Raw genomic sequence first — 24,926 nt, 5'->3', positions numbered from 1 at the left:
TCAGTGGATAGAGCGTCGGCTTGCGGACTGAAGGGTCCCAGGTTCGATTCTGGTCAAGGGCATGTACCTAGGTTGCGGGCACATCCCCAATGGGAGATGTGCAGGAGGCGGCTGATCGATGTTTCTCTCTCATCAATGTTTCTAACTCTCTATCTCTCTCCCTTCCTCTCTGTAAAAAATTAATAAAATATATTTTTTAAAAAAAAGGTTTTCCTTTAGAGAAGACAGGGTTAAAGAAGATAGATGTAGTAGGTATGGGATATATCAGAGAGGCCTAGGATAGATAGTATTCTTTTTTTAAAAAAAAATATTTTTATTGATTTCAGAAAGGAAGGAAGAGGGAGAGATAGAAACATTGGTTGCCTCCTACACCGGGAAATGAGCCCATAACCTAGGCATTGATTGATCAGCCGCCTCCTGCCAGGGATCAAGCCCGTCTGACCATGAACTGAACCATGACCTCTTGGTTCATCGCATTGGTTGATGCTCAACCACTGGGCAGCAGCGGCTGGGCCAATGTAGTATTCTTACATGTTGGTGTTTAGTGAAGATAACATATTAGTCAAGTCTCCAAGATGGCCCCAATGATCACCACCACTTGGTAGTTATGCCCTCGCATAGTTCCTCCTGCATTGAATAGGGCTTACTTGTGTAGCAACTTCCAAGGCTAATGTCACAAGAGACATTGTGGCTTCCTCTGTGTTATCCTTTGATTGACTCACTCTGGGGGAAACCAAGATGCTCTGACAGGAGAAAGATGTCTTTTAAGGAAATGAGGCCACTAGCACACAGCCACTAAGTAGCAACAGGTAATGAATACAGACTTTATCAATTATCTTCTTAGAATGCCCTTTTTAAAAGCATAAATCAGTCCGATAACACACCCCTAATTAAAATACATCAAAGGCTTCATGTTGTGTGTAAACTAAAACTCTAATTCCTCACCCTGATCTATGAAACCATTCATACTCTGGTTTCTATCTACCTTCATACCCTCACCGGCTTACGTTCGTAACCTCTTTAACTTCACTCGCCCTCTAAGATTAATGAGGAATGTACTCTCTTCCTTGACCTGTACACATGTTCTTGGCTTATACATGCTCTTCCCTACATTCTTGGGGGGTATTCTTTGCATACTCAGGGCTCCTTTATGTCCCTCAGATCTCAGTTTAGATGTTCCCCTCCCAGAGAGGCCTTTCCTGAATGTTCGTTCATCATGAGAATCCCCTGGAAAGTTCTCACTAATGAGAACAAAATAAGGAATAAAAAATTGGAGTTAGTCTGGTAGACTAAGTATATTAAATGAAAGAAGTTAAAAGTATAAAATTTGGAAAGGAGGATAAATTACATGATTGTACATCTCAGATACACAAGAGAAATAAATTGGAAAACCAGAAATATGTAAACTCTATGGCAGGAGGTTACCAATTGATGTTTGTCTCTCATCAATGTTTCTATCTCCCTATTCCTCTCCCTTCTCTCTCTAAAATCAATGAAAACAAATTTTTACACATGGAAAAATCCCTTTTTGAAAAATGTATAAATACAAACTACTTACCCACTTAGCGACAGGACATCCATGAGAGCTTTTCGCTTCTTTTCCGGTATATATTACTTTTTCTATTCTTACTGCACTTCCTTTCTGCCCATACCTGAGTACAAAACACAGTGAAAAGAAAATAATTGCGATATATACTTTTAACATCTTAATGTGCATAAGGTATGGCTTTACAGAAGTACAAAAATCAAACACTTGTCATTATTTACTATTGTTAAAAACTTAATTTTGTGTGGCAGATATTTTGCTATATCCAGTTGTTTACTTATCCTTAAAGATCACTCTTTAAAAATGGCCTGGCTCCCAGACAGACAAAAAGAATGTGAATGGTGTTGATAGAGGTAATTTGAACTATTTCTTCTATTATGATACAATAATATAAAAAGTGAATATTTCTGAATTTAACGAAGACAGCCTTGCTTTGTGTGTTCTTGGGTGCCCAGTGCCTCCTGTGATGAGTGACTGAGCAGGGACACCAGCAAGCGATTTTCTTCCTGGGCCCTAAGAAACATCCATCTCATAAGTAATTTCTCTGCATCGAGTCTGGTCCACAATAATATTTTAACAGGGAAGCGTATTTCCTCACCTAGTCTCCATGATTTCCCTGACAGCGGCAACATTTGGTCCTGCCCCAAGGTGCGTATAATATGGGCCTTTTTCTTTTTGTATAACTCGATCTGTGGAAGGAATAAGATTATTAGACCCAAAGTTTTACAGAACTGCGTAGGGGCAAGGAAGTGCTATTTTTATAGTTTTGGGGTGTGTTTTTTTCCCAATTCAGAACAATGAATCTTGACAAGGTTTTGGTAAGCTTTAGCCATTAAAGTGTAGGGCAATGAGCCCTGAATTTAACTTTATGTTCCTAATTCACTCTTCCTCTGAGAATCAGAGGGGGGAAGGAGGGGGAATACATTTTAAGAAGTGGGTCATATTTATTCTCTTAATTTCTTGCTTTTAAGAAATCTATTAATAATTGAGGTACAAAATTCAGATTTATCCAAGAACAATATACTTAAAAGCATAGTTTCAGAATCCTATTAATTGAGCCCAACAATTTCACCACTAAGGATCTGTTCTAGTCTACAATTGCACAATTATGTATTTATAATGCAAATGTACACAAGAATGTTCCTAGTTACAATTATTTGTAATATCGAGAGATAGAGAGAAAAACCTTAACATCTGTAAGTAAGTGATAGGTTAAATAAGTTAGGAGATGTTTATATGGTGGAAAACAATAAAGCTATTAAAAACAATATGATGATATTTACAATCACTGAAAAAAATCTAAAAAATTATAAAAGAACATTTTTATTTTTTTCAATTACAGTATACATTCTATTATTTTGTATTAGTTTCGGGTGTACTAATTTCTTAAGGTAAAGAAACAAATTGCAAAAATACAGTGTTTTAAAAGTCTTAAATTTTTCAAAATTTGAAACAAATTTAAAATCAGTATAATGTTAATTCATGTAGAAAAAGTAACAGGTTTTATTTTTAGAAGATGTTTGCATCACAATTCTGTACCATTTGAATTTTTGTGAATTACAGATTTATTAGAAAACAGTGTTTCTAACTTGGTCTCTTGAATCATGCCTAATTAGAGTCACTGTGGAATTAAATATTATTGGCCAGGGTGTACCCACCTACACCACAATGTCATCATTGAACTATTTTGATTGGGCACCAAATACAATTTGGGATTAAGTTCTGTGGCTTCTGCAGCAAGATCTATTGAATAGATTTCAATTTATTACTAGTTATCTAGAATACTGGTTCTTAATGAAGGGTGAATTTTCCTTGGTGGAACATTTGACATGGTTTTTGGCTGTGACAACTGGGGAGGGGTGTGTATGTGTAGGCCAGCAATGCCACTAAACCGCGACAATGCATGTCTCCCTACAATAAAGAATTGTTCCCTCTAAAAGGCCAATAGCGATAAGTTTGAGGAACCCTGACTTGGATAGAGGTTATTGCCCTTATTTTGCTAGAACATAATACCTCCAGGGAAATCCTTTACCCTTAAATGTGATGGTCCCACTTGGGATGATTTCTGAGTGAGTCTGCTTTTTGTTTCTCTTCTTTAAGTTCCTATTTCTATAGAATGAGCACAATAACCTCACATGTAATTATTATAGGAAAACACAGTTCCGTGATCATTGCAGATACTCAAACTTTGATGCCTCGCTGTCTGAACTCTTACACTGTGGCTAGTTACTATGTGTAAGGAAAGAGTCTTGAAACTAGACAATCATCCTATTGAAGCTAATGCAAATGGTATCATTGGACTATCTCAGGTATATAAATTTTACAGATCTTCTTTCCATTTGTCATGATATTCAGAAAATCACTTATACTATTTGACTTCAGATTTTTAAGCAACAGATGGTGAATATTACAAACATAGACTGGAGTTTGGATTGCCTGTCTCTGAATTCTAGCTTAGTCCTTTAGTACTGTAATATTTTTTTTTAAATATATTTTATTGATTTTTTACAGAGAGGAAGGGAGAGGGTAGAGAGTTAGAAACATCAATGAGAGAGAAACATTGATCAGCTGCCTCCTGCACACTTCCTACTGGGGATGTACCCGCAACCAAGGTACGTGCCCTTGACCAGAATCGAACCCGGGACCCTTGAGTCCGCAGGGCGATGCTCCATCCACTGAGCCAAACCGGTTAGGGCTACTGTAATATTTTTTAAAGATTTTAAAATTGATTTTTAGAGAGAAAGAGAAACATCTATGTGATAGCAAGACATTGATTGTCTCCTACACACACCCCCTACTGGTGATCAAGGCCATAACCTGGGCAAGTACCTTCACTGGTAATCAAACCAGCAACCTTTGGGCGCACCAGAGGACATCAAACCAACTGAGCCACAATGGCCAGGGCGAACAATTCAATATTTTAAAACTCCAAAAGGTTTGCAAATTCTTCAACTAGTCAGTATTATGAATTATATAGCAGAGCATAAAAGCACTAGGCACTAAAAAAGAAATATCCCAGTTATTTCTTGACTGGAGGTAGCAATAACATTAAATTTTTATGGTCATTTGTTAGTTTGTATATATATTTTACATTCTCTGTATGCATATTATATCTCACAATTAAAAAATATTATAAGCAAAAGCTTATAGCTTTGAAATCCTTTTGTGTTCAACCACTGAGCCATGCCGGCCAGGCATTTTTTAAAATATAGGAACAAACTGTAATAAAGTATAAAAAAAATTCATTCTTATAATATTCAGAGTAAACAATTTGAGACATTTAGCCTGGAATGAAATCAGCTAATTTTCCACTTGAGAAAGTTTCCTGATTATGAGTTGAATTTCCAATTCACCTGAGCAGCATCATTAAAGGTCTGACAGAAAAATGTGTAGCATAGAATTATGTGGTCCACCTTCGCTAGAATATGAATAGGGCCAAAATGCCACATATAAAATACAACAAACAAAACTTGATTTAGCCATGACTGGAGGCAATTAATGCAGGTAAAAGGAGAAACACACACACCATACACATGCACTTACCAAGGCAGTTGCAGCTTGGCAATTCAGAATCTTTCGTTGTGGACACCAGGTTTCTTGTAGAATTCGTTAAAAAGTTCATGGCATAATTATGAAAATTATGTGCGTTTTCTATTGGGGAAACTTCGGATGCTCCAACACTAGGTAAAAACACGTCTTCTTCATTTGTGGTAGAAACCACTGTGATTCCACCTGAACGTTCTACATTTACATTCCTGAGCACTTGTCCTGGGTCCGATGAAGGGGTCTCATGAGAGATGCTAGGCAATGCTGGCAGCGTCTGATGCATGAGTTGGTCTTTCACATCCTGCTGGAACTGTGTTCGGTCATGGTCAGCCATCACATTAGCACACGGATTGGTGGGAGAGGAGGACTGGAGTACAGGATGGGCTTCCTGACTGACATGCACGATGGGCTGTACCTGAGAATGAGAAACTTCTTCTGTAAACGCCTGCCCATTGGATTCTGTTTTTAAATGGAATATGGAGTGAGAATGCAGCGGATCAACATTCATCATTTCTTCCTGTGCTAATTCAGAATTTCGCTCAAATTTTATCTGGGCCAGTGGAGGAAATAATTTCTTGTGTTTTAATGCTAAACTTGCTTGAGTAAGTGTTGTCCGTACGTGGGTTACAGGAGGAATTTTTCCCAACCGAATAGGAAAATCACGTGGACCAATTTGACCAAATCTTTGAAATTTAGACGCTATCCAAATGTCATGTAGCTTATTATACTCATATGACAACTTTTCCTGCTTTTTCTGATCATTTTCTTGACAACTTGTGACTGCAGGCTTCTTTTTCCGCCTTTCTCTGGATGGAGCAGATTTTGTCTTTTTCCGGGTTTTGTTCTTTTGCTTTGTTGATGAGCCATGGTTATTTTTTACACTGGAACGTGATTTCGGTTTTATCGTGTTCTTCTCCTGACTGTGTTTTTGCACGTTATACACAAGGTTTGTTGATGTACTTTCAACATTTGTTTCCTCTGGTTTTATATAATTGAATTCAATTACTGATGCAAGTTGTGTTAACTGGGTAGCAACATCTTCCTCTATTTGACTATGAACTGTATCTTGACATGATGATGGATCATCCTTTGAGTCTAACTTTTTGCTGCTGTCCAGTAACTGGTTGCAGGACCCCAATTCACCACTTGTTGATGGTTTCTCATGCAAATTTTCTGAACAACTGTCAAGAATACTGCTATTATGAACAGCATTTTGATTGGTGTCAATTTCAGATGAACTAGAATTTGGTGTAAAAAGAGATGTGGAATTTTTTGCTTTTGAATATTCCTGTGGCTTCGGGGATACTTGGTCAGTAGCTGCACTGTTATGTGACATGGAAATGTTATTCTGGCCATTGAACACCACCGTGTTGCATGAACTTTGCTTTTCTACAGATGGACAATGGTGAAGGCTTTGAGGCTCCCCCTGCAAAAACGGTTCTTCGGGGTCTTTTGTTAGAGAATAGATTAAAGCTGTATAGTTAAGCAAACTAGCTGACATCTGCTCGTTTTCTTCATCCTTCTCAGACGTTGATGGTGAGGAATTTTCTGCAGGGGGTTTTGAAAGCTGAGCCAAAGCTTCTATAACATCCACTTGCTCCTGCGTTAATGTCCTATCTGTCACTAGGGATAGAAGATTTTGTTGAACTGGAGATCCATGTATTGGTTCTGAAGTTGGTATATTTTCTAGAGATTTTGGTTGATCACTTTCATTGCGTGTACTCATAGGACTCATGCAGTTGAAATCTGCAGGATCAGGAAAAGACTCAGAGCCAGGCTTCTGGAAGACAAAAACATCGCTTCTCCCCGTAAGATGATCGCTGCTTGCATTAGCAGCAATGGAGCTCATGGCATTGTTCTGGTTTGCAGTGTCTATCAGGGGTTTATAGGAATTGTTTTCAGACACCTTGCCAAATTTTTCAATGTTGAATTTTGTAAAAGACACATCTGTTTCTGTTGGTAAGTAGTGTACATTTTTAATGCCATTTACCGTTTGTGCAAACAAATTTTGAGGGTCAGGTAGGACTTTTTTCGTGTCATCTTCAGAGTTTCCCAGTTTTTCACCTTCCGTCACAATTGCCTTAACCTCTCCTTTGACTTGATCTGTTACATGTGATTTCTTGCTCTGCATCCACTTCTCCACTTCAATACCTGTCGTACTTTCTTCATTTTCAGTTACATTTTCAGGGGGATGTGGGTTCAATTCCGATCTTTTTTCTTCCCCATGACCACATCCACTGTAGTCCATGGATACTGACTTGGGGCCATTTACTGCTTTGTTTTTCAAATCTGCCTATAAAACAAACACAGCAAATATTCTTATTATCCATTTAAATATCTGAATAAGAGTCATTGGAACTAAACAATTAAAGAGAAAATAAATGTGAAGCCCCAGAGAATATTACTTTCACTTTTACATGTTCGGAGAAGTCATAAAATACCAGTAAGAGGTGTGTAGAGAGAAAGGAAAAAAAAGTAGAAACTATTATACTCTCTTGCCCGTTAATTTAATTATTTGGTATATTCATGTTTTGCCAAATACATTTTTTAAATAATTATAAATTGGCACCATTTCATGGGGCAACTTCTGTTATTTTAATGCAAAGTGCACTGAAGTAGAAAATGTATAAATCCTAAGTATATAATGAATTTTCCTGAAAGAACACCTATATGCCAAGAATCCAATTGAAATTTCCTTGAGTCATCATTCAAGTGCCAAAGGCAAACCATTGCTTTGACATCATAGATTTCTTTTGCTTATTATCAAACTACAAAACTGACTGCCTTTCACTCAAAATTATATTTGTGAGATTTATCCATTTAAATATCTCACTATGAGCCATTGGAACGTCACAACCTGTTAAGAACACTTGTAATTCATGGTTTTGTATAGTAACTCATTATATTGATCTTTCAACTGTAGATGGCCATTTAAGTTATTTCTAGTTTTTGACTATTACAAGTATACTCCTATAGTTTTATTATATGCATTGTGTGGAGTGAAAATGCTGGGTGCTAGAGTGTGTGAATATGTCTGCATATCTTCAACTTTAGTACATAGGGCAACACTTTTTCTAAAGTGGTTATCAATACACTTTCAGCCAATGATTATGAGAGCTCCAATTCTTCTACATTCTCATTAACAATTAGTATTTTCTGTCTTTTCATTTGGTCATTCTGGTGAGTGGGTAGTGATACAATTCCTTTTAAAAATTTATACTGAGATCAAATTCTAATAAAATAAAAATTCAATGTTACCATTTAAAATTATACATTACTGTGGTTTTTAGTACATTCACAATGCTGTCAAAAACTGACTCTTATCTAATTCTAGAATATTTTCATCATCGGAAGAGAAACCTTATGCCCATTAAGAAATCATATTCGGACTGGCCGACATGTCTCAGTGGTTAGCATTGACCTATGCACCAGGAGGTCACGGTTCAATTCGTAGTCAGGGCACATGCCCGGGTTGCGGGCTTGATCCCCAGTGTGGGGTGTGCAGAAGGCAGCCGATCAATGATTGTCTCTTATCATTGCTGTTACTATATCTCTCTCTTCCTCTCCCTTCCTCTCTGAAATCAATAAAAAAGTATTTTTTTTAAAAAAATGGACATGATGTTGATTGCACAACCTTATGAATATACTAAAAGCCAATGTATGAAATATTTAAAACACTGATGGGAGGAGCAAAGAGAAAGATAACTTCTATACTACTAACATTTAAACATGGCACTGGATGTTCTATTCAATGCCAAGGAGAGAAAAAAATGAATATAAAAAATTAGGAGATTTCTTGTTGGATAAAGATGATACAACTGATTCCACAGAGAAATCAGGAGCATTTATTAAAAACTGATCAGAATTCAGAATTGCAATATAGTTATATCCAGAACATAAAATATGTAAGCATTATCCAATTGTATAAAACAACACTAATCAATCTTAGTAGAAAAAAACTATATCTAATTCCTTTTTTCTATTTATTGATTTGACAGATTGAGAGAAACATTGATTTGTTATTCCACTTATTTACGCATTACTGGTTGCTTTTTGTATGACAGAGACTAAATAAAACTAGAAATGAAAACGGTGAAATAACAACTGTCACCACAGAAATATAAAGGATTGTAAGAAAAGACAACCTGGACAAAATAAACAAATTCCTAGAAAAGTATAATCTTCCAAAACTTAATTAGGAAGAAGAGACCCATAACAACTGATGAAATTGAAGCAGTAATAATAATAATAAAAAAGAAACTCCCAGCAAACCAAAGCCCTGGTCCAAACAGCTTCACAGGGGAGTTTTACCAAACATTCCAAAGAATTAACACCTAACCTCCTCAAACTATTCCCAAAAAAAATCCAAGAGGAAGGAACGCTTCTAAGCTCATTTTTATGAGGCCAGCATTATCCTAATTCCAAAACCAGATAAAGACTACAAAGAAAGAGATTTACAGGCCAATATCCATGATGAACAAGATGCTAAAATCCTCAACAAATATTAGCAAATCGAATCCACCAATATATTAAAAAGATCATGCCTGGCTGGTGTGTCTCAGTGGTTCAGGGTCAACCTCTGAACCAGGAGGTCGCGGTTCAATTCCGGTCAGGGCACGTGCTTGATCCACAGCAGGAGGTCTGCAGGAAGCAACCGATCATGATTCTCTCTCATCTTTGATGTTTATATCTCTCCCTCTCTTCCTTCTCTGAAATCAAGAAAACTATATATATATTTTAAAAGATCATACAACATGACCAAGAGGGATTTACTCTAAGGATGCAAGGCTGGTACAATATTCGCAAATCAATAAACGTGACACATCACATAAATTAAAAGACTAACTCACATGATCGTATCAATAGATGCAGAAAAAGCATTCAACAAATTCCAACACCCAGTTTTGATAAAAAATCTCAGCAAAGTGGGAACACTAGTAGAGGGATCATACCACAAAATAATAAAGGACATATATGACAAACCTACAGCCAACACGATAGTCAATGGGGCAAAAACTAAAACCATTTCACTGAGAACAGGAGCAAGACAGGGATGTTCACTTTGCCAATTCTTATTCAACATAGTGTTGGAAATCTATTGCAACTGGGCCTGCAAACGAGGTAAGTGCCCTTGACTGGAATCAAACCCGTGACCCTACAGTCCGCAGACTGATAGTGTTACAGTAAACCAGTTAGGGCAAGAGTTCTTATTCATCATGTAAAGGGGCTCCAAAAATTAATAAGGAAAATGATTCAATATAATAATACTGAGTACAGAATGGACATATTCACTCCAGTTGAAATTCAAAGACTCAAAACCTACTTAAATATGAGAAGTCAAGCAAATGCCAATAAACACTTTTCATCGATCCAAGTGGCAAAAAACAAAAAGATAGAAATGTATGTAAGCAAACAATAATGTCACATAACATTTCTATTCAAGAAAGTGTGAGCAACCTGTTACTACATTCCCATTGTGACATAATGTAAAGACATCACTCTATATTTCAATGTAGTCATTGCATGGCAAGATATCCATAATACGTATATTAACCCCAATACATAAGCCACAGACGTGATGTTATCATGCCTTTTAATTGGAACACACAAATATTTGTCTAGCGCTACAAAAAAGCTGGTAGGATAAAGCTACAATACTAACAGCACTTACTACTAGGAAATGGAAAGGAAAAGGGGGAGGCTATTTATTTTTTACTTGCTGTTTCAAGTTTTATTAACATAAATATCCAAACACACTGAAACTTTTGATGGATACATTCCTCTACAGAGAAGATCTTGAGGTCCTGGAAAGGTGTATGTGCCAGCTCTGTCCAGTGTCCCTCATTTGGTTGAGCGTTTGATTCCTGGCCAGGGCACATGACCAGGTTTGGGGCTCCATCCCCAGTAGGGGGCATGAAGGAGGCAATCAATCAATGTTTCTCACATTGAATTTTCTCTCCTTTTCCCTTCCTCTCTCTAAAATCAATAAAGCCATATTTTTTAAAATAAGATTTGTGTCAAAAGCACAATAATCCTCATTAATTAATGAGAGTAATTAAACATAACTGACCTTTATTATGTAATTATATCTCATATGGCTTTTTAAAAACACTGAGCATCACAAGTCTAATGACAAGGAAACATGCTCTATACACTGCCAACTACTAAACTTGGACTTTAAGAAAACAATTTAACATGTTACATTTCACTAGGGGCTAGTAAGTTTTTCTCTTCTGTATCCTCAGAAATCACCCCTGAACTCTTGCAAACACGTTCTATTAAATGTAATAGTGTGTGTGAGCATGGGCCCTACGAAAACGGTTGCTCTTGCTGCTCATAGTGAAACTGTGTGTTCATAGTGAAACCTGCCATTCACAGTGAAACGGAGTGGCCCGAGCAAATTCAGGCCATGTCAAAAATGAACGGGCAAAACATGACTAGTATGGCATGTGAAATGTCTTAGTAAAGCTGTTACAAAAAACAAAAAAGTGAATGAGCATGGAATGAAAAAGCAGTTTTAAAAATATTCAACAAGCCCTTAGGACTGAGTACCCAGAGACCCAAAGAGGCCGCCTCTCCCTCTAGGGATCTCTTTGCTTTCCAAGCGCCCTTCTTTTGCCTCTGTAAATTCATTCCTAAACCCATGCAGCCCAGCTGGCTCACTTCCTCCACGCTCACTTTGTCTACTTCGGTGAATTTCAAATTAAAAATTTACTTGTGTTTGAAAATATATATGTAGCATCATCTTATTTTAAAATACATCTAAAAAATGTCTAAACATTTATTTTTTAAGTACGAGTGTTGAAAAGAAAAGCAGCTTAATTGCTATCACTGGTTAATCTTGAACCCTAAGATGGGGAAGAGGAGCAATCCTGAGGAATTATGTCACCCAGGGAATGACTTACTTTCATTTCATAAGGGATTGTATAGATTGTGATGGCGATTAGATAATGTGACAAAAATGAGGTTTTGCGACCTAACAATTCAAAGAATGTTAGCTGTGTATAACACTCGCTTCATCCTCACTACCACCCTGAGGTAAAAACTGAAAAGGTGCTCAACTTCAAGAAAAATGCAAATTAAAATGAAACTAAGCTATTTTTTACTTATCAGAACAGCAAATATGAAAAAGTTTGACCACCTAGGCCCTTGGGGAACCTGTGGGGATTACAGTCTCATATAAAGCTGGTTGGACTGAAAATGGTGCAGTCTGGCAATAATTATGAAAATTAAAAATGCAGCTTATTCTTTGATACAGCAACTTCAATTTGGAGAATGTATTCTAATTATGCCTGTACATAATAACATGTTTGCATATATTAGTATGTTAGGTAAATCCTCACCCCAGAGGAACATCGATGAGAGAAATATCAATCTGTTGCCTCCCACACACACCCCAATCAGGGATCAAACCAACAACCTAGGTATGTGCCCTGACTAGGAATTGAGCCTACAATCTTTGGTGTAGGTTCAATCTTTGGTATAGTATGATGCTCCAACCAACTGAACCACCCGGTCAGGGAGACAACTTTGTATGTTTTGGTTGGACTGAAAATGGTGCAGTCTGGCAATAATTATGAAAATTAAAAATGCAGCTTATTCTTTGACACAGCAACTTCAATTTGGAGAATGTATTCTAATTATGCCTGTACATAATAACATGTTTGCATATATTAGTATGTTAGGTAAATCCTCACCCCAGAGGAACATCGATGAGAGAAATATCAATCTGTTGCCTCCCACACACACCCCAATCAGGGATCAAACCAACAACCTAGGTATGTGCCCTGACTAGGAATTGAACCTGCAGTCTTTGGTGTACAGTATGATGCTCCAACCAACTGAACCACCCGGTCAGGGAGACAACTTTGTATGTTTTAACAAGTAACTGAAAATATCCAAAGGCCCATCTATAGTAGATGAATTCAGTTGTGCTACAGCTACATAATACCTTGCAGCTATCAGAAAAAAAAAACACCACAAAAACAATTCCATTGCTAATAGGCAGGATGTCCAGTATGTATTGAAAAAGATATAGAACCTGTGTTTGCAATGTTTGTTTTTGTGTAAAATGTACAGGGAAATTATATATATATTCGTATTTGTATAAAGAAAACTCAGAAAGATTAAAAAGAAACTAACACAAGTGGTGGGTAGGAAGAGGTTAGAAGCCACACTTAGCAATGAGAAAATAGAAGGTGCTTGAGTCCCAGACCTGATTAAATTCTGTTTTGATATTTTAACACATTTCCTTTAACATTACACAAAAATTGATTAAGCTCTCCATGGGAAGATTCCTAGGGTATATTGAGTGAAGACAAGCTAAATGCAGAATAGTTTATGTAGTACCGAATTACAAAGTGGAGCAGAAGGGAAAAAGGGATGCCGAGTGTACATATGTCAATTGGCTAATACTTGTTTAAAATGTCAGGAAGGCACTAGGGGTGGGGGGAGGGCACATGGCGAGGGAGGCCAGAAAGGGTAATCATAGTATATGCTTTGCTTTTGTTTGAAATTTTCCCATAATAAAAAATTTAATACATAACTACTATTCCATTAACTAAACAAGGAGGCCTCTGAGGTGGTTCTTATGCCTTATTCACCTACGTAAGCAAACCCAAAGCTAAGCCTGAAAGTACCTCCACTTTAAGAAATCAAAAGTGAGCCCTGGCTGTGTTGGCTCAGTGGACAGAGCGTCAGACTGCAGACTCAAGATCCTGGGTTCGATTACAGTCAAGGGTACATGCCTGGGTTGTCGGCTCCATCCCCAGTAGGGGGCGTGCTGAGGGCAGCTGATCAAAGATTCTCTCCCTTCCTCTCTGAAATCAAGAAAAATATATCTTTAAAAAATTTAAAAATAAAATGTCAGGAAGGATATGTAGAACTGTCAACATTTGTCTTATAGATACTGTGTTCAGTGATGTGCTGGTAAATGTTTAACAATCAGCTTGGGAAGTGTGGGAGGAGCCCTGTTTTGTAGTGTTGAGCAATTTTTGTGGCATAAATATGCCCATCAAGGGGGATTGTAAACTAACAGTGTGTCCACCTGAGCAGGAGTTGGGAATAGCTCTGGGCGGTTTTTCTCAGTGGCAGTGCAGAGGCCCAAGGCCTGAATGGGTTGCAGGTTCAATCTCCGGCCCAGGGTGTGTGTGGGAGGCAACCAATCTATGTTTCTCTCTCCCCCTCCCTTCCTCTTCCTCTCTGAAATCAATAAAAATCTATATTTTTAAAAGCCCTGACCAGTTTGGCTCAGTGGATAGAGCATCAGCCTGCGGACTGAGGGGTCCCAGGTTTAATTCCGGTGAAGGGCAGGCACGTGCCCGGGTTGCTCGCTCAGTCCCCAGTGGTGGGGTGTGCAGGAGGCAGCCGATAAATGATTCTCTCTCATCATTGATGTTGCTATCTTTCTCTCTCTCTCTCTCTCTCCCTCTTTGAAATCAAAAATATATTTAAAAAGAAGAAGAACAGGAAGAAGAAGAAGTAGTAGTAGTAGTAGTAGTAGTAGTAAAGTGTTTCAAGCCTATTGGAGAACTGCCCTGGCCAGTGTAGCTCTCAGGTGGTTGCAGTGTGGTCGGGTACACTGAAAGGTCTTGTGTTGATTCCCTATCAGGGCACATAACCAGGTTGCAGGTTTGATCCCTGGTCAGGGTGTGGATGGGAGGCAGCTGATCAATGTCTCTCTCTCTCTCCCCTATCTCCCTCTCTCTCTTCTTCCCTCTAAGATTAATAATGGAAAAGTGATGGTTTTACACCCTCAAGTTCCTTGGGAACAACAAACTCATGCCAGCTGCACACACTTCTCTCTTCTCCTCTCCTCTCCCCCCCTCCCCCATCATTTTTTCACTCCCGTCCTTAACTACGCCCCCCACTCCACCTCACCGAGAGCCCAAGGGCACATTTTACAAGATAGCAATGCAAAGTCCCCTAGTTCTCTGTCTTTTCCTCTATACCCATCCCAAGACATAGGTTGTTATGGGCCCTTCCTACCCACTCAACCCACAGGAACATTGAACTCCTTAGTTCACATCTGGGTCCAACAGTTCTCAAGCCCTCTCCATTTTCTCATTTCTCTACATTCTTATCATCATGATGCCCAAACTACTCCTGTAGGAGCTCAGAAGGCATAAAGCAAAGAGGTATTTTAGTATGAGATTGCCGGAGTCCATTCATTGTCTTCACTAGCTGAGTTTAGACAGAGACCCCCAAAAGCTAGTAACCTTTGAAGTCCTAGCAAAGGTCAGAACTGTGCACCACCCAGTTAATCTAGGAACCACCCAGTTAATTTAGGTAATAATAGTTGAAGCATCATCCCCACCTTAGTTCACTTAATTCCTTAGATACTTATGTAGATCCTTGTTGATTATTGTTGATCAGATACTCTGCCTATTCCTGGAAATCATCTACTGATGAGCTAATCAGATACTTTGTCTATTCCTGGAAATTGTCTACTGATCTGTGTGTCATTGAAATCTCCTTACCTAAGGCTACTCCAAGCTCAATAAAAGATTGGAGCAGCCTGAGCTTGGGTGGAAGTCCCTCTCCTTGAGTTGGACTTACTCGCCTGGTCCTCCAATATTTCAAAATTATCTCGTGTCATTTTTCTCTCATTTGTTGTGCGGCTCCTCTTTCAGATACCGAACCCTACTCCACGCGGGACGTGGAAGGAAACACACTCGACATGAGATGATTTTGCCGCTGGGCAGGGCAGATCTGGTTGCAGTCCCTCCCAACAACACTCACATTCCATAGGTGCTGGCTTCCTGTCTCAGGGAGCACGTGCTCAGATCACAAGAAGGAATAAAGCCTTTCAAAGCATGTTCACAGACCTGGTCCAACAGGACTATGACCTTTAGCACAGGTGGGTCAGTGTTTCTCCACCTGCAGGGCCTTGGCTGCATCGGAGGTGCCACGCTGGGCAGCACGCACTCCCAGACCAGGCAGCACGGCGCTGGTCCACTGTGTAGGCCACAAGTTCCATTCACCTTTTTAACCTGTTTTTAGGCCATTGGAGGTGTGGGCTTTTCTGGATCTCTACTCTTCCTGGTTTGCCCTGTGTAACCAAGTAGCCTTTTTTTTATTTTTTAATGTCAGCATCAAATGACTTGACTAAGAACACCTGTAGCTTTTTCAGCAAATTCAGAGAATGGGGGTGGAGTTGCATTGCAGCAAGGATTGAGGCTTGACCCTGGAATTCAAACTTGAAACCACATGGCCTAATAGGGTCTGGAGTCTGCGTGTGACCAGGAGCTCCAGACATGCATTCCTTTGCCTGTTTCCCTGCACCAGGCCCAGCACAGGCCAGCTCTGTGTACTCTGGTGGGGGGCAGGGGCAGGGGCAGACGGGGAGAGGACAACGGGGGGGGGAGAGGACATATGTAATACTTTCAACAATGAAGATTTTTAAAAAATTAACACACACAAACTCCTCCTTCAAAAGGAACCTGCAAAACAGCTACCTTATTTTCCTAGACATTGTCTACTCCACAATTCCAACCGTTAAGTTCTCTTTTTCCTTTGGGCATAAAAAGAAGATACTTAGTCTACCAAGCTTTGTAGCCCTACTATTTTTTTAGTTTTGTCTATGACCTCTGTTTCTCCAGTTTGCCTACAGCCACCATGAGGGGTTCAAAGGCCACAGAAAGGCAGGAAGAGGGTGTCTAAGGGACTGGGTCGGCACTCCTTCCCACCTGTCCTACCTTTGAGCCACAAGGCCTTTGGTCTTTGTCCCTCCTGTGCTGAACTGGAGCCATGACAGCGATTTCAGACGATCTCCACTTCTCCTCCCGAGATCCAGACTTGCCCACTGGAGATTCAGAGCTGCACTACTCTTCTTTCTATCCGCCTAGCCCGTCCGGAACAAAAACTCCACCCTCATTTGGCCACAGGGTTCTTATCCCCCAAAGTAAATCTTTTATCTTGGGGGTGGGGCAAAAAGGAGGGGACACAAGTTACTAAAGGGAGTAGCCACTTCTAATTAATCAAAAATTCCATCAACTGAAGATTGGTTCCAATTGTATGGAAAACATGGCTGACCGAAGAGGAAGACCTCTGTACAACAGGGCTCCTTGTCTCTGGACGTCTTCCCCTGGAATCATGAAACAGTACATAGTATGCCTAGTCAAAAATCTTTCAGACCCCAAATCTGCCTCAAGCTATCGCTTTATCAAATTGCCTCCTTATTCAGGTTTATCTTAAGTGGCTACTCCCAAGGGTGTGAGTTATTGGTTACCAAAGTCAATCATTCCTTGAATACCACCGATTTAACCTGCTCTTGTGGAGACCCTCCAGATTTTCAGCTGAATCTCTATGCCCTTCACAGGCCCTAGAACTTCATTATCACAGGACATCATCCCTCACCCTTGACTGCAGGTGTGTTCCTGAGCCTATTCCTTCAAGGAGTCTAAAAGGAAAGCCACTGCCTTTTCATGAACTATCCTACCCATGCTTGAACTTAATAACCCGACTCAGGTGTTCAGTATATCATTGTATACCGTAATTGTTTCATAATATTTTTAAGAACGTGGGCTTTACCGGAATCAGATAAATTTGGCTACTTGCCCAGAACCATATTTTACCAACCATGTGGCCTACAGCAAGTCCTTGCTCTATGAAATCTCTTTGAGTCAGTTTCCTTAAGATAAATCATGATTGGTAATAGCACTTACTGAACAGGTTTACTGTGAGGCTTATATGAAATCATGTATTTGCATATACTGCTGGATCTTAATGTTTACAAAAGAACTGTAAGGTAAAAATAAATGTTAGGTAGATCTTTTCAACCTGTCCTTCAACATATAACAAAATCCTAGTAATTCCAGGCTCAAATCCACAATTAAGAATATTATTAGTTATTGTTTATGTATTGAACATTAACTACTTGCCACACATCATTATGACCACTTTATATGAATTATCTCTTTTGCTTTCCCTCCCGAGATTAATAGCATTAATATCTCCATTTTTTTTATAAGAAAGTTTCTGATAAGGTTTTAGAAAGGTTAGTCAATGTCAAATCAATACTTTCAGAGCCAGGATTCAAACCAGAGGTCTTACAATATCCTAATGCTTAACTCTAATTTCAGCAACAAATAAGTATTAACATTATAACAAAGTCAATTAGTTATTAATACTTAATAATGTTTACTGAACAATGATTACCATAGATGCTTAAAACTTAAAAGAACAACAACCCCTCCCCTCCCCAAAAAAAGAAAGAACAGCTTCCTATGGTAGTTTCTTTTCTCAGATTGTCAGAATTATTGTCTTTGTGAACCCAATGGCCTACTTTTATTCATCTGCTTGTGATTTGTAGCAGCATAGTATTGATATTCAAAATATCTTCACCTCATTCCAAATTCAATATATGCGCACTGAGTTCACACAAAGTTATTAAGAAAAGTAGGGAAAATGTGGTCATAGGCCCCTGTCCATTTTCTCTCCAAATGTTCCTTGGACAATAACATTCCTTATTTCTGGATAGCCCTGATATGTTTTACCTTTTTCCTAACCCCTTTCCTAAAAAATTTCAGTTTCATATAATTAGGAGACTAAGATTCAATGAAAATGTATTGGTATTAAATAGTACCCCAGTATGAATTGCCACATTTTAATTAAAAAAAAAACACACAACAACTAGAAAAAACAAATTGAAGATGGTCTTATTCAGTCAGAAAGAGTCAGGCACCTATTTGGTGCCTGACTATTAGTTTTGTGGGTTTTTCTTAATGACACTTATAAATACTAAAGCTTTCAGATTTGTCCTATGACTAATCCTATTATCAACTCTTCTTGGCTAGAATGCTCTGTCATCAAGATCAAAGATAATATTCAAGGAATTTGCCTCATCTAACTCCATCCAGAGGTCACAGATAATTAGTTCATTCATGATCCTACATGATACCACTAAAAGTTGCGAGTTCCAGTTCCTTCCATATTGTCCATGTGGCCTTGGGTCTCCAATTTTTCCCCTTGAAGAAAAAAATAACAACTCTTTCTGTCTAAACTTTCTAAACACATAAGCTCTGAGAATACTGAGTATTTCTTCGGCGCTTAGCTGATGGTGATATGCACACAAGTATTTACACATTCCTAACTGAAACCGAGCATTCTAGAGATACAAAACTGGTAAATCTTTCCCTGGTAGCTCCTTCCCCAGAGGCTAAATACTTGCCTTCAAGGGACACCTATCTGCTGATGACTCCCACAGTAAGACAAGGTCTGTCTCCTACACTCCAAACTCTGTCATCCACCAACTGGACATCTTCACTAGGCAATTACAACTCAGCCATGTCTAAAAATTAACTAGTTACTACTTCCCCAAATCTGCTTTAACCTCAAAACCTAATAACTCATAAATCTTCTGAGGAGCCTTGTGCATTCCAGAACCAAATTCAACCTCCAACTGTTACAGAATAGTAAGAAGCTAGGAAAATTCCAGGACTAGCAGAATAGGGAAACTCAAGATACAGCCTTTTGCAGCCACTTAGTAAATCCTATCTTCCCTAAACCAAGAGCACTTAAGAATAAATGGTTTGCAGTGCTCCCCAAACAGAGTTAAATAGCTTAAATCACCCTTCTCAGGGAGACTGACAACAGAAATCCAGCTAGTGTCCACACCCAAGGACAGACAAATTCAGAGAATAATCTCTTTTTGGTACAACAGCATAAAGCAGATGAATATTCTATTGATTACCCCTCCAACAAGACCTTCCCTAAGTACCAAGGCTTTAAATAAAAAATCTTTGTTGAAATATGGTATTGAGTAATGTTTTGACTCTTAAAATTCTAGTGATGTGAACACATTGTAAGGTATAAAAATGTCCAGAGTGCTTGCTTCGGCAGCACGTATACTAAAATTGGAATGATACAGATAAGATTAGCATGGTCCCTGCGCAAGGATGACATGCAAATTCCTGAAGCGTTCCATTTAAAAATGTCCAGAAGTGCAGAAAAACAGATATGGAACTCTGATAACCTCGAATTGCTGAATTTATTAACCTGAAATCACTTGTCTCTCAATTTCTTATGTCAGAAAATGCATTGTTTATTGTTTAAGCAAGTTTTAGTTGTAGTCAGGAGCATCCTGAGTATAAACACAGAGCAAAAGGGGTAGAAACTAATAATTTTATTCCCCCTGTAATGTCTTTGTCCTTTTTTAAACAAAAGTTTATTTATTTCAGAAAGAGGAAGAGAGAGAGAAAGAGAGACAGAAACATCGATGATGAGAGACACAACAAAATGAAAAGGAAGCCCACTGAATGGGAGGACATATTTGGCAATGATATATCTGACAAAGGGTTAATATCCAAAATATGTAAGGAACTCATACAACTTAACAAATGGAAGACAAACAATCCAATTAAAAAAGGGGCAAAGGACTTGAATAGACACTTCTCCAAAGCAGAAATACAGATGGCCAAGAGACATATGAAAAAAATGCTCTAAGTCACTAACCATCAGAGAGATGCAAATTAAAACAAGGAGGTATCGCCTCACACCTGTCAGAATGGCTACCATCAACAAATCAACAAATGTCAAGTGCTGGCGAGGATGTGGAGAAAAGGGCACCCTAGTTCACTGCTGGTGGGAATGCAGACTGGTGCAGCCATTATGTAAAACAGTATGGAGTTTCCTCAAAAAATTTAAATATGGAACTGCCATTTGAACCCGTGATCCCACTTCTAGGAATTTAGTCTAAGAAACCCAAAGCACCAATCAGAAAGAATGTATGCACCCCTATGTTCATTGCAGCACAATTTACAATAGCTAAGATCTGGAAACAGCCCAAATTCCTATCAGCAGATGAGTGAATAAAAAAGCCATGGTGCATTTATACCATGGAATATATGCAGCAGTAAACAAAGAAGGATCTCTTCACCTTTGAGATAGCAGGGAGGGAGCTGGAGAGTATTATGCAAAGTGAAGTAAGCTAGTCAGGGAAAGACAAGTATCACATGATCTCACGCATGTGGAAACTAATGAACAAAATATATCCAGAGACATAGAAGCATAGAACAGACAGCAGAACCTCAGAGAGAAGACAGGGGAGGGTGGGTGGTTGAGAAGTGATCGAGTGAAAAACATGTATGCATATGCATAACCCATGGATATAGACAATATGGTGGTGAAGGCCTGGGGCGGGGGGCAGGGGTGGGCTACAAGGGTCAATGGGAGAAAAAAAGGGGACATGTAATACTTTCAACAATAAAGATTTAAATTTTTTAAAAAAAGAGTTCCTGGCTAGTGGGGAAGATAGGAGTAGGGGTTTAGAGGATTGGAGAGTGGGGGGGACAGGGCAGGGAGAGTCAGTGCAGGGTTTCTGAAAGTGACATTTCAGAGTGATCTGAAGGGTGTGCAGGAGTTAGTCACAAGAAGGAGTGGGGTGAGGGGTAAGGGAGGGCCGTCGGTATAGAGCAGTGGTTCTCAACCTTCCTAATGCCGCGACCCTGTAATACAGTTCCTCATGTTGTGGTGACCCCCAATTTCATTATTACAAATTGAACATAATTAAAGCATAGTGATTAATCACAAAAACAATATGTAATTATATATGTGTTTTCCGATGGTCTTAGCGACCCCTGTGAAAAGGTCGTTCGACCCCCAAAGGGGCGGCGACCCACAGGTTGAGAACCGCTGGTATAGAGTGTGAAATCTAAGACATAAACAGGCCAGATAAACGTGGCCGATGTATCTTCATGATTGAGCTTTGGACCATGCACTAAAAGGTCGCAGGTTTGATTCCTGGTCATGGCACATGCCCGGGTTGTGGCTCAATCCCCAACAGGGGGCATGTAGGAGGCACCCTGTCGATGTTGATGTTTCTCTCTCATAGATGTTTCTCTCTCTCCCTGTCCATTACTCTCTCTAAAAAAAATCAATGAAAGTAAAAAAACAAAACAAAAAAAAACCCAACCACCTGAAAATTAGGATCCCAGCACTCTCTCCCTCCAGTGGGCATGCCTGTGCCATTCCAGTCCTCCTGTCCTTCCTCCAAAGGCACGTATGCCCTAACTTCTGAGGGACCCCATGAGGCTTGCAACCAAGGGAGCAATGGACAGCTGCAACTCAACCTGGGCCCCCTAAGCCTGTCTCCAAGACCCCTTTTCTCTGACTTCCCAGTGAGCTGAGGCAGCCCAGCCTAGGCTCTCCTGTTGCTTCTTCTATGCCCTTCCTTGCTTCACTGTCCTAAGGATGCTTTTGCTGTGGGGCCAATAAATTGTTGAAATATTTCCTTCAAGAAGACAAAAACCGATAACACAGCTTCAGCAGAGTTTTCCTGAAAACCTATCCCATTCATCTTGCATTCTCCATTCTTACTGCTTCTTCCTCAGTGCATTCATTCAAATATTCATAGGGTATCATAGGAGAGAAAAGGTACTAGCTATTGTGGAGACCACATTTCTCTTAATATATATTTTTACTGATTTCACAGAGGAATGGAGAGGGGGAAAGAAATAGGAATATCAATGATGAGAGAGAATCATTGGTTGGCTGCCTCCTGCAGGCCCCACACTGCGGTAGAGCCCACAACCCAGGCATGTGCCCTGACTGGGAATCGAACCATGACCTCCTGGTTCATAGGTCAATGCCCAACCACTGAGACACACCAGCCAGGCTATGGAGACCACATTTTAATGGTTGTGAAAAGTAAAAATAAACAGGTGAAATAAATGTTCACATATTTCTATTTAAGCCACCATGACAAAATATTATTTCAACACGTAATTAATATTAAAAAGTACCTGAGATATTTTACTTTTTTAATATGAAGTCTATAAAATTCAATGTATATTTCACACATAATAAATCTCCGTTCAAGCTAAATTTTCAATGATGACCATGTAAAATGTAGTGATGGCAAAATAAAACAAATAGTTAATTGACAAATATTTCACTTTACTTCAGTTTTATATTTTAATTAATTAAAATCAAATCAAATCACAAAGTCAGCTGTTTAGTTGCACTACCAAATTTCAAGTATTACACAATGCAGTTATTTAAGGGTTTCTTTTAAAATGCAAATGTCGTTGCTTTAGGCTGAATTCCACACTGCACCTGTCTAAACACCAACATCACCCTAGAAAATCAAGATTCTAAATCAGGGGTGGGGAACGGCCTGCCAGAGGGCCCTGATAAGGCACGCAAAATCATTCGGCTTAGGCCTGCCAAGGCAGCAGAAATTCAATAACCCTAGGAGCTTTTTTCATGGCAACATAAATCTATATTAAGTAAATTATATTAAGCGAACAATGTTATAAATATCTAAATGGCCCTTAGCAGAAAAAAAGATTCCCCATCTCTGTTAACCACTACAACATTCCCTTGGGTCTGAAGGTAAAAATTCTATGAAGAGTCAAAGAGCAGCCGAAACCGGTTTGGCTCAGTGGATAGAGCGTCGGCCTGCGGACCGAAGGGTCCCAGGTTCGATTCCGGTCAGGGGCATGTACCTGGGTTGCGGGCACATCCCCAGTGGGAGATGTGCAGGAGGCAGCTGATCGATGTTTCTCTCTCATCGATGTTTCTAACTCTCTATCTCTCTCCCTTCCTCTCTGTAAAAAATAAATAAAATATATTATTAAAAAAAAAAAGAAAAAGAGTCAAAGAGCAGCTTGGTAGGGGAACCTAAGCCTTAATCCTCAGAGCAAAATTCACAATTCTCAATCCTGCAAGCAGGGCCTCCAGTTCCTAGCCATGGTCAATTTTACAGAGTGTCTCTAGCAGCAACAGTATTCCCACATCAGCCCCACCCCTCCAGCCTTGATTCCCCCTAGGTTACTTGAAGCAGCCGGTCTGGTCTCACGTAGCAACTTCAACAAAGAATGACCTTTGGTCATTCAACTGTCCCTCTCCAACTTGCCCCAAAACATGGAGAACTTGGAAGAAAGGTGATCTGTAGAACAAAGGATTTCTTAACAATCACCCAAGTGATAGAATCAAGTGTTTTGTTCATCCCCCAGCCTTACTTAGATAAAATTGAGCATTCCTTCCTTTACTATCTGTGCAAAGATATTTATCATATCAACTGATTGCACTTCGTTTGCAATGCATCTCCTCATCCTGGACTTTGGTCTTGGTGCTTGTCCTCTAAGCTCAAAATGTGAGTTTTACTTTGGGGACAAAAGAGCAAATCTAAGCATAGACTAGATATTAGCTACTATTAGGGAATTCTAATAATGGTATTACGATTGCATAGAATGGTCTTATTAAGAGACCTAACTTTTCATGAGTCCATACACATAAAAAAAAAAAGAAGACAACTATTGAATTAAGAACATGGGTAAAGTGGTGTTCATTGCCTTATTCTCTCAACTTGTTTTATGTCTGAAATTTTTCATTTAAAAAGAGAGCAACCAAAGGACTTTTATGCATGCATATTAGCATATCCAATGGACACAGGCACTGAGGCTTGCCTGGGTGGGAATGGCTGGGGGGACCGGGGCAATTGGGGAAAATGGAGACATATGTAAAACTTCAGACAATAAATAAATAAAATTTTAAAGAAAGAATTAAAAAAAAAGAATTTTTAAGAGATTGGATAAAGAGAAATGAAGAACAGGAAGAATTCCAAATTGCTCTTGGACTTTTGGGTTGAGCAGCTATTTGCATGGTGTTGTCATTCACTAAAACAGGCAAGATAGCCCAACCGGTGTTGCCCCATGGTTAAGCATTGACCTATGAACCAGGAGGTCACAGTTCGATTCCTGGTCAGGGCACATGCCAGGGTTGTGAGCTTGGTCCCCATTAGGGCGTGTGCAGGAGGCAACATATTGATGAGATGATTCTCTTTCATCACTGATGTTTCTCTCTTTCCCTTTCTCTCTGAAATCAATAAAAA

The 24,926-nt window shown here is 39.2% G+C and overlaps 1 protein-coding gene across 1 annotated transcript in view; it reads right to left on the bottom strand.

Annotated features, from left to right (window-relative positions):
- TET1 (tet methylcytosine dioxygenase 1) overlaps nt 1-24,926 on the bottom strand; it is a 104,417-nt gene that overhangs the window by 28,323 nt on the left and 51,168 nt on the right. The window contains exons 3-5 of the mRNA XM_005876807.2: nt 5,090-7,385; nt 2,145-2,235; nt 1,559-1,652 (exon numbers count right to left, since the gene is read on the bottom strand). Of these exons, the coding sequence (XP_005876869.1) occupies nt 1,559-1,652; nt 2,145-2,235; nt 5,090-7,385 (2,481 nt within the window). The remainder of the gene's footprint in view (nt 1-1,558; nt 1,653-2,144; nt 2,236-5,089; nt 7,386-24,926) is intronic.

Source organism: Myotis brandtii, unplaced genomic scaffold, assembly GCF_000412655.1.
Source record: "Myotis brandtii unplaced genomic scaffold, ASM41265v1 scaffold499, whole genome shotgun sequence".
Taxonomy (NCBI): domain Eukaryota; kingdom Metazoa; phylum Chordata; class Mammalia; order Chiroptera; family Vespertilionidae; genus Myotis; species Myotis brandtii.
Note: the sequence above shows the minus strand (reverse complement) of the source record. Positions and strands in the feature narration are given on the sequence as shown.